Source organism: Equus caballus, chromosome 12 (assembly GCF_041296265.1).
Source record: "Equus caballus isolate H_3958 breed thoroughbred chromosome 12, TB-T2T, whole genome shotgun sequence".
NCBI lineage: Eukaryota > Metazoa > Chordata > Mammalia > Perissodactyla > Equidae > Equus > Equus caballus.
Genome location: NC_091695.1, coordinates 27,828,371 through 27,839,960, shown reverse-complemented (window position 1 = coordinate 27,839,960; position 11,590 = coordinate 27,828,371). Strand labels below are relative to the sequence as shown.

The following is an 11,590-nucleotide window of genomic DNA, read 5'->3' as shown; positions in this document are numbered from 1 at the left end:
GTCTGAATCCTTAATCACAGTGCTTTGCTGTTTCTTAGGTCACAAAATATCCTAAAATTAAGACAATAGTTTGGGCCAATAGTGAGTTGTACTAGCCTCCCTTTGGAATAGTTGTCAGTCAATCTTTAAATATCTTTTAATTTTCATGAAACCTCATGAAATAATCAAGAACATGAAGCACCAAGAAGGTACTTCTTGATATTCAAGATGGAAAATTGAGGTGTTTCCACCACGACAAAGTACTTCCCCTTTTCCAGTGTTGAATGGAGGAAAAGAAATGGCACATACAATTCTTGTAATGCTATCATTTCTCCTGAATCTTGTCTGTTTTCTAATTTTAGGAGCACCAAGCCAATGATTGAGGAAAGAAATATAACAGAGATTACCCATTTCATCCTCTTGGGATTCTCAGATTTTCCCAGAATCACGGTAGTGCTCTTTGTTGTATTCCTGTTGATCTACATTACAACTCTGACGTGGAACCTGAGCCTCATCATCTTAATAAGGCTGGATTCCCACCTCCACACGCCCATGTATTTCTTCCTCAGTAATCTGTCCATCATAGATATCTGCTACGTGACCTCCACAGCCCCCAAGATGCTCTCCAACTTCTTCCAGGAGCAGCAAACTATCACCCTTGTGGGTTGTGCTGTTCAGTACTTTATCTTTTCAACCATGGGACTGAGTGAGTCTTGTCTCATGACAGCCATGGCTTATGACCGATATGCTGCCATTTGTAATCCACTTCTCTATTCATCCATCATGTCACCCACCCTCTGTGTTCAGATGGTACTGGGGTCCTATATGGCTGGACTCTCTGCTTCTATATCCCAATTGTGTGCCCTGCTTCAGCTCCAATTCTGTGGGCCTAATGTCATCAACCACTTCTTCTGTGACATGCCACAACTGTTAGTCCTGTCCTGCACTGACACTTTCTTTGTACAACTCATGACTGCTGTATTAACAATGATCTTTGGGATAATAAATGTCTCAATTATCATGATATCTTATGGCTATATTGTCATCTCCATTATGAAGATCACTTCAGCTAAAGGCAGGTCCAAGGCTTTCAACACCTGTGCTTCTCACCTGACAGCAGTGACCCTCTTCTATACCTCAGGTATCTTTGTCTACTTGAGTTCCAGCTCTGGTGGTTCCTCCAGCTTTGACAGGTTTGCATCAGTCTTCTACACTGTGGTGATTCCCATGTTGAATCCCTTGATTTATAGTCTGAGGAACAAGGAAATCAAAGATGCCTTGAAGAGGTTGCAAAAGAAGAGAAAGTATTGCTGAGGTCACAGATTATGAGATTTCTTACTGATTTGTCCTGTCAGAATCACCTTGGCTGACAATAATATGCATAGATAGACTATATCAAAATTCATACTGCCTTTGGGCAAAGAATGCTTAATTTGGCAGAGATAATAGGCCAAAATGAGACAACAGTTGATTTGATGCCACGCAAATACTATATCTTTAAGCCCTAGAGGTTCATTACTTTCACCCTACATGATGAGTGGCCTCATCATTTGTTAATCCATGTTCAATTATTCGTGAAACATCAAGCTTTAGAAACTTGTTGCTTCTTAGACTAAGCCCTGTTCAATTTCAAGCTTCTGCCCTAAAGAAGAGATACCTGACAGAGGCTCCTGGGATTAGAAACCTTGTCTCCCAAATATTTTGATGCAGCCTAATCCAGACATGGTGGTAACCAATGTTTGTTCTGTGTTTCTGACTAGAATGGGAATGAACAGAGAGAGAGGTTGTGCCTTTGGACAGAAAGAAAGCTATACAATTTACCTGGTTGTGCCTCTTGGGAAGACCACTCTGTGATAGCTGATGTTTTTCTAAGGCCTCTTTCAATGCAAATCATCTAATAAGTGTCAGTTACATCCCAGTCTCCACCATCTGTAGTCTAAGGAAGGAGGAGGTGATCTGAATCATAAAGAGGAATACAATGATGTATGTGGTCCCTTCATTGTCATTTACTTATGAATCTGATGATTTAATTTCTTGCAACTAATTTCCAGTGGGGATTTCTGAGGAATGACAATGTTCAAACTCCATATCACAGTCAATAGAAGTTTTGCTATTCTGGGACTCAAACCTCTTTTTCTCTCTCCCATTAAATCTAGAAAATTTAACATTGATTACTATAGCCAGTGGGATCATACCATCAAAATTGTTTCTGATATTTTAAAAATCTGTTCAAGTTTGGTGTGAAGAAACTTGTGTGAGAATGCATTGTAATCATAGAGTCACTGAATATTCAATATTTCAGCGACTAAGAATAAACATGAAAAACTGCTGTATGTATTTTCTAATATCAATGTTCGTTTTACAACCTAGAGATTTATGGTTGTTTGGGATGATATAATGGTTGGAGTAGAATTGATAGAGTTACTTTAATGCTGATATTTTGCAGGTAGCCTCGAGTACCAGAAGAGGAAGTAGATACTGATAAGCAGGGTTTTCAGCTCTTCCCAGTTATCACTACCTGAAGGAGAAAATAAACCTTGTGGTTCTAGTGGTCTGGTTAAGAAGAGGAACAAGATGTGACAACATTGATGTTGATTTGACAGATTTCCCAGACTTGAACAAACTGATATAAAACAGATATCATTACATTTATATATTATCCTTGGAGGTTCCTTGAATTCTTAATGAATATTTTGGGAGTTTCAATTTCAGTGAGTCACATGAATTATTCTTTTTAATTAAAGATTGTAAGTGAAGAGGTATTTGATGCCTTTGCCAAACCTTCCATGAGTTTACACATAGACAGGATTAAGAGCAGGGCAATTGTTGAATCTCTGGGAGAGAATATGAAGTCTTACCCCACCCCAAAGACAATGTAATATGAATAAAGATGTTTGCCTCCTACTTAGGCATAGATATGCTCTTTGAAGCATTATCCTTTAAAAATGTTTAAGAATATATATAAGTATGTTCCTAAGTGGCCATGAGAGCTTCCTTACTAGACAGAAATTTGCTAGATATTAGTGGAGGATACTTCTATAATACTGTACAGAAGTACCTCTTTATGGGTTCAGATGAGCCAAGGGAATTGATGAGTAGGAGATGCTGATGGTAATTGGAAGTTAACTTCTGGAAGCTACTGTAGATGGATGAGGTACCTGGGAATTGCTGTCTTCCAAGAACTGCCTCCATGGCCTCTGTTGAGAACTGTTAGCTAGAGATACTGATGGGAAATGCCATTAAAGTATTATTTTAATGAAAAAAACCTAGGAAAAATAAAGCACAGTTATTCAGATTTGCCCCTGAAGAATATTTAGACCAATGGTATACTCCAGATTCTACTCTTAGATGAACTACAGATTCTAAACTAGGTCAGTCTATGAGACTAAAAGGATAGTTTAACTTGCTCGCAGTAATTTCACAGAGATTTGGCTATATAGTATCACAGGGGAACAGTCAGTCTGCCAGCTCTCACGAGGGTTTGCTAGACAAATACATCAGGGTGGGTGGTAAGGATGAAAGGAGAAATAAGAAAGATTTCCTTCCCTCATATCTAGTTAGGAGACAGACCAATATATAAAATAATGAATTATACATTTTAGGTGTAGTTCAATGCCCAATGATTGAAAGAGACCCACAGGCAAAGACAGGTGAAAAGAATAAGAACTCACATGAATTATCAGTGGGTCAATGGAAGGTTCAGTCAAGAGGAAGTTGACCTTATTTTGCAGGAATTTTTTTGACATAAGAGAAGAGAATTCCCAGTAGGTGGAGTAAGTAGCAAAGCGGAGTAGGCTGAATATTCAGAGGAGTATCATTGGGATCCATAGACGACAAGGATGAAAATTTGAGCATGAATTTTGGCATAAAGACTCATAATTTCACTTTGTGTTTAATCAAGTGAAAGAGCCTGAATCATTGAGATTCCAGGGATTGATCATTTTTACTCCTTCTCATAACTGACCTCTTGGCCCAAATAGCCTTCCTCAAACAATCCTAATAATATCTCTAAGGTACTGAATGCTTTTGTCTTTTTCAAATATTTTCAATGATGTTCAATATTGTACAAAGTAAATATCAAAACCATTATACATTAAAATAGTTTTAGAAAGACTCTTTAGATCAAGAGATCAGTTATGCCAATGAGTATAAATTTGCATCCCAAGAAGCTTTATCATCAATTTTGAAATCTCACATGCTCACAGACACTGATAAGGTCTAAATAATAGAGAAGGAGAATCAGAGCTCTGGAAGAGAGTAGGATTCATTTGAGACACACATATGATTCATTTAATAGATCCCAATTCCCCAGACTTTTTGGTCTCCCTGAAATATGTAGCTGAGCCTTTTCTCAAGATAAGAATTTAGGTTTTAGCCCTCTGGGGGATGAATGATTGAAACTGTGCTTCCTGATAGGCAATCAAGAAGAACAAATTTGGAAGGTATTTCAATGACAACGTTGATAGGATTAGAGTTAAGAAAGTGAGTTACAGTAATGCCATTTCGAAATTTCTTTTCTTTTTTTTTTTTTTTTTTTGAGGAAGATTAGTCCTGAGCTAATATCTGCTGTCAGTCCTCCTCTTTTAGCTGAGGAAGACTGGCCCTGAGCTAACATCCATGCCCACCTTCCTCTACTTTATATGTGGGACACCTACCGCAGCATGGCATACCAAGCGGTGCCACGTCCGCACTGGGGATCCCAACCGGTGAACCCCAGGCCGCCCAAGTGAAACGTGTGCACTTAACCACTGTGCCACTGGGCTGGCCCTCTTTTATTTTATTTTAATAGTTATCTTTAATTTTTTTCAATCCAGTTGATATACAACATTGTGTAAGTTTAGGGTGTACAATGTTTTGATTAAATACATTTATATGTTTTAGTACAAAACCACCACAGCTTTGGCTAACAATTCTATCACATCATATAATTATCGTTTCCATTTTGTGGTGAGAACATTTAAGATCTGGTCTCTTGGCTACTTTGAAGTACATAATACAGTATTGTTGACTAGAGTCAATAGACTGCATTAGATCTCTAGAACTTATTCATCTTTTAGTAACAACTTTGTACCCTTTATGAACATCTCCCAATTCCCCTGTCCCCAGCTCCTGGTAACCACCATTCTAGTCTCAATTTGCGTGAATTGGGCATTTTTTAGTGTATATTAGTCATATCATACAATATTCATTTTTCCCTTTCTGGCTTATCTCACTTAGCACAATGCCCTCAAGTTCCATCCATGTATTACAAATGGCAGGATTCCCTTCTTTCTCACAGCTGAATAATATTTTCTTTTATATATATGTACACATCTTCATATATTCATTCATTGATGGACATAGATTGTTTCTATATATTAGCTCTGTGAATAATGCTGCAATAAACATGAGAGTGAAGGCATCATTTTTATATTCTGTTTTCATTTCCTTTGGGTATATACTCAGAAGTGGAGTTGCTGGTTCATATGGTATATTTATTTTTAATTTTTTGAGAAACCTCCATACTGTTTTTAATAGCGGCTGAACCAATTTACATTCCCACCAACAGTACTCTAGGGTTCCCTTTTCTCCACAGACTCACCAACATTTGTTATCTCTTATCCTCTTGATGACAACCATTATAACAGGTGTGAAGTGGTATTTCATTGTGGTTTGAATTTGCATTTCCCTGATGATTAGTGACATGAGGCATCTTTCATGTGTCTGTTGGAAATTTGGATGCCTTCCTTGGAAAAACATCTACTCAGTTCCACTGCCCATTTTTTAATTGAATTGTTGTCTTTTTTGTTATTGAGTTATAAGCTCTTTACGTATTTTGGATATTCACCCCCTAACTGATAAATGGTTTGTAAATATTTTTTCCCATTCCATAGGTTGCCTTTTCGTTTTTTGTGTGTATTTGTTAACAAATTATAATAGTTATAATTATTTTTAATACTCTCTTCCTTAACCTTTATACTGTAGTTCAGGGGTCAACACACCTCATATTGCAGAAGTAGAATGTTGCAATTCTGACTGTATATTTACCATCATCAGTGTGTCATATATTTTCAAGTGTTTTCCTGTTACTATTTAGCATCTTTTCACTTCAGCTTGAGGAGCTCCTCTCAGCATTTCCTGCAAGGCAGATCTAGTGGTGATAAGCTCCCTGAGCTCTAGTTTTTCTGTAAAAGTCTTTATTTCTTGTTCCTATCTGAAGGATAGCTTTGCTGGATAGATTATTCTTGGCTGGAAATTTTTTCTATCAAACACTTTGTATATATCACTCCACTCTCTCCTAGCCTGTAGGATTTCTGTTGAGAAATATACTGAATGCCTAGTGGGGGTTCCTTTGTAGGTTACAATCTCTTTTTTCTCTTGCTGCTTTTAGAATTCTCTCCTTGTCTTTCATTTTTGACATTTTCATTATAATATGTCTTGGAGAAGGTCATTTTGCATTGAGACAATGGGATGATTTATCAGTTTCATAACCTTGGATGTCCAAGTCTCTTCTCTGGGTTGGGAAGTTCTCAGCTATTAAGTCTTGTCCATTTCTGGAACTCCAAATTATAATATTTGTATGTCTCATGCTATCCCATAGATTATGTTCACTTTCTTTGCTCTTTTTCACTGTTTGTTTTTTATTCACTTCTGACAGTGTTATTTCAACGTTCCTATCCTGTAGCTCACTGATTCTGTCTTTCATTTGGTGTAGGCTACTTTGCTCCTCAATTGCATTTTTCACTCATTCGTTGAATTTTTCAGCTCCAAAATTTCTGTTTAGTTCTTCTCTGTTTTTTGAGGAAGATTAGCCCTCAGCTAACATCCACCACAAATCCTCCTCTATTTGATGAGGAAGATTGGCCCTGAGCTAACATCTGTGCCCATATTCCTCTACTTTATATGTGGGACGCCTGACACAGCATGGCTTGACAGTGGTGCATAGGTCCATGCCCGGGATCCAAACCCGTGAACCCCAGGCTGCCAAAGTGGAGCTAGCGAACTTAACTGCTACACCACAGGGCATGCCCCTGTTTAGTCTTTTTTTATGATTTTTCTCTCTGTTAAATTTCTCATTTCTTCATGTATTATTTTCCTGATTTTGTTGAATTGTCTTTGTTTTCTTGTAGCTTTTTGAGTTTCCTCAAAACAACTATTTTGATATCTTGATCAGATTGATTGCAAAATTCTGTGTCTTTGTGTTTTGTTACTGAAGGATTATTGTTAAATTTTGATGATATATTTCCTTGATTTGTCATGTTACTTGGAGTTTTGAGTTGCTGCTTTTGTATATGAAGTAACAGACACTTCTGCACATCTTTACTAGTTATCTTCAGGTGGGAGATATTTTTCACTGGTCTTGTTTGTATGTGGGATTTTCTCCAACCTTGTATGAATATGCCTGCTTCCTACTTCTTGCTTCCTGTTGTGGCTTATTTCTTAAGCTTGTATGTCTTCTCGGGTCTTACAACTTTCCATATTGCCTACCGGGAACCTCTTTTTTGTATTGCAGAATGTGGTACTGTAGCTCAAGTTTGTGTTTTTTCCCTTGCTTACAGATGCTGGCCTGATTTTCTGAGCATATTCTCTGTTTAGTGGAGCTTGCTCTTCTGCTACACTTGGGAATGTGCACAAGGAGCTGGCACAGAGTTGGGAGAGATGTGGGTTTAGCACTTGGGGCTTTGGGTTCACTGCAGGCCAAGTACAGGGATCATCAGGTGAGATTTCCATGGCAGATTGTAGTTGGGCTTCCTGCCAGAGTCCTGGAAGCAGTCAGCAGGAACCACATCCCTTTACTGTCCTTCAATATTCCTATCAGCCTTTTTTCCCATCTTTTTCTTCCCCCAGTCATGGAGGTCCTGCTTTAATACCCTGGAGGCTGTGGAAGAGAAATGGGCTTCTCCAGCAGCATTCTAAAACCTGGAGTAGACAGGCACTTACTCACTGCTCTCCCTCTGCCCCTGGGATAGGTCACTGCTGGTAAGCTCAGCCATGTGCTGTGTTGTGGGAGGGGGGCGCTAGCATAGTTATTCTTACCCTTTCCAATGGATACAAACTTGTTTTTTTGTTTCCTCCAAGGAGTGCGGAAATCTCTCCTCTGGAATGCTGGTCTTCTACAAAGTCTCTCTTTTCCATGGGTGTCTCCCCGAGGCAATCGTTCTCGTGGTTTTCCCTCACCACAGCCAAGAGTGATTGGGGCTTTCTTGCTGACTTCTGGTTCTGAAACCCAAACTGAGGTCTGCTTGCCTATGACCCCAAGTACACGTGGGAAAGACTCCTTCCCGGTCCCTTGACATATAGTTCTGGATCCCACAACTCCCATAGGTACTTTTTGTTCATGGATAGATGCGAATTTTTAATTAATTGTTAAAAGGAGGAATAAAAAGGAGAAATGTCTTATACCACAATAATGCCAATATCGCTCCCCTTAAGTTATTTTGTAATTTTTTAAAGCTGAAAACGTGCTGTATTTTTTTTAAAAGCAACTGTTGGAACATTCAGTGGCAATGATGACTGTGAGTGGAGGCAGGGGCAGCCTGGCAAGCAGAGGGGCACTCTGCTTGCAGAGTGGCAGTAGCCTGGCCTGTGGCAGCAAGGAGCATGCCACAGTGGCCCAGCCCACATGAAGACCCCTGCCACAGGGTGGCCCCACCCACTTGAATGTGGCCCACCTGCCAAGCACAGTGGCTTCGCCTGTGCAAAGATGTCCTGCCAAGTGGCTGCAGCCAGGCCTGTGCAAACACAAAGTGGGCAACTGGCACAACTACAAACAATAAGACAGCGTCTGCCCCGCTAGCAGTGCCAGGTGGAATTTGCAACCAGAAGAAGCAGGAACCACAGCAGAACCACTGACCCAGCCCTTAGTGGCAGGAACCCTGATGCCAGCTCCACCAGCAGTAGGGCCTGTATATAAGTCCCCAGGTACCCAGGGCTCCACCAGTGATAATGACACCCATGGACCCAGCACCCCTGGCTGCAGTGCAACCAGCACCCCAAGACAACCTGGAAACAGCAACACAGGTGGTACACAGGACAGTAGCATCCAAGCCTGTGGAAAGTCAGTGAGGGAAATGAGATCCAGATTACCAGAACCAAAGTAACTAAAACTGTACCCAAATAAGAAAACGTGATTGCTACCACAAATGCACTGGCAGAGGATCACTTCTTCGAACAACATGAAGAACTACAATAACACAGCCAAAAATAAGGAAAATGACAACTCTCCAGAAACCAAACCTGAAGTCGCAGAAGATTACAATCTAACTGACTGAGAATTCAAAATAGCTATCATAAAGAAACTCAGTGAGTTACAAGAAAACTCAGAAAGACACTTCAATGAGCTCAGGAATGAAATTAATAAATGGAAGGACTATTTCACTAAAGAGACTGAAGCTCTAAAAACAAATCGAACAGAAATTCTGGATATGAGGAACACTATTAATGAGATAAAACATAACATAGGAAGCATAAAAAGTAGAGTAGCACTTAAAGAGGAGAAATTAGTGACCTTGAAGATAGAAACCTAGAAATGCTTCAGATGGAGAAGGAGAGAGAACTAAGATTAAAAAAAATAAATAAATTCGTCGAGAAATATCCTACTCAATTAAGAAAAGTAACATAAGGATTAAAGTTATCCCAAAAGGAGAAAATAGGGAGAAAGGAGCAGAGAGCTTCTTCAAAGAAATAATAGCTGAGAACTTCCTAAATCTGGGGAAAGAACTGGACATACAATTAAATGAAGCCAATAGAGATCCTAATTATATCAATGCAAAAAGACTTTCTCCAAGGCAAATAAAAGTCAAACTAACAAAAATCAATGACAAAGAAAAAAATATTAACAGCAGCAGGAGATAAGAAAATAACTTACAAAGGAACTCCCATCAGGCTTTCAGCAGATTTCTTTGCAGAAACCTTACAGGCTAGGAGAGAATGGAATAATATATTCAAAATACTGAAAGACAAAAAAATATCATTCAAGAATACTCCATCTATTGAAATTATCCTTCAGACGTGATGGAGAAATAAAATCTTTCCCAGATAAACAGAAGCTGAGGGAGTCATTGCCACTAGACCTGCCTTACAAGAAATGATCAAGGGAGCCTTCCTATCTGAAACAAAATGGCAAAGATTTACAAAGCTTTGAAAAATGAGATCAATAGACAGAAAAAATCAGAAAACTGCAGCTCTTTATCAGAATAGGTCAGCAAATGCAATTAAAACATGAAAGATAAAGGGAAAGAAAACATCAAAAAGTAACTATAACCATTTCAGTTTGGTCACAAAATAACAACGCAAAAGAATAATTTGTAACAACAAAAACATAGAAGGGGAAGAGGAATAAAGGTAAGAGGCTATTAGAAAATGGACTATCTCATCTATGAGATCTTTGATACAAACTACATGGTAACCACAGTACAGAAAAAATCAGAGCAGAGACACAAATCATAAATAAAGAAAAAAATAAGAAAACAATCAGGAAAAAAACCACCAAACTGAAATGGCAATGAGAACTACAAGGGAAATGAAACACTGGAAATACAGAATGACCAGGAAACAAGAGATAAAATGGGAATGTTAAGCCCTCATATATCAATAATCACTCTAAATGTAAATGTATTGAATTCCTCAAACAAAAGACACAGAGTGGCTGGATGGATTAAAAAATAAGGCCCAAAAGTATAATGCCTCCAGGAAATACATCTCAGCTCTAAAGACAAACATGGGCTCAAAGTGAAGAGATGGAATTTGGTACTCCAAGTATATGGCAAGCCAAAGAACGTGGATGTAGCCATACTTATATCAGACAAGCTGATTCAAGGTAAAAAAGATGAGAAACAAAAATGAGCATTATACAATGGTAAAAAGGACATTCCACCAAGAATATATAACACTTAATAACATATATGCATCGAATACAGGAACACCAAAGTATATAAAGCAACTATTAATAGACCTAAAGGGTGAAAATGAAAGCAGCATAATAATAATAGGGAACCTCAACACCCCACTTACATCAATGGATAGATCATCCAGACAGAAAATCAACAAGCAAACAATGGCCTTAAATGAAACACTAGACCATATGGACATAGCTATATATAGAGCATTCCATCCAAAAATAGCAGAATACACATTCTTCTCAAGTGCACATTAAACGTTCTCAAAGGTAGACCATATGTTGGGAAACAAGGCAAGCCTCAATAATTTAAGAAGGCTGAAATCACATCAAGCATCTTTTTCAACCACAATGTTGAAGAAACTAGAAATCAACTACAAGAAGAAAGCTGAGAAAGTCAAAATATGTGGAGACTAAACAATATGCTACTGAACAACCATTGGATCAATGAAGAAATCAAAGAAGAAATAAACAAGAATACCTAGAGACAAATGATAATGAAAACACAACAAACCAATTCTTATGGGTTGCAGCAAAAGCAGTCCTAAGAGAGAAATTTATAGCAATATAGGCCTTCCTCAACAAACAAGAAAAATCTCAAATAAGTAATCTTAAACTACACCTAAAAGAACTAGAAAAATATGAACAAACAAAGCTCAAATTCAGTTGAAGGAGGGAAAAAATAAAACTGAGAGCAGAAATAAATGAAATAGAGACAGAAAAACAGTAGAAAGG

The 11,590-nt window shown here is 38.4% G+C and overlaps 1 protein-coding gene across 1 annotated transcript; it reads left to right on the top strand.

The window, feature by feature from the left end:
* Positions 1–354: 354 nt before the first annotated feature.
* Positions 355–1,293, top strand: OR5AN1 (olfactory receptor family 5 subfamily AN member 1). Its single transcript, NM_001391259.1, is given in 1 exon segment — positions 355–1,293. A coding segment is annotated over 1 exon segment (939 nt).
* The last annotated feature ends 10,297 nt before the right edge of the window (positions 1,294–11,590 follow it).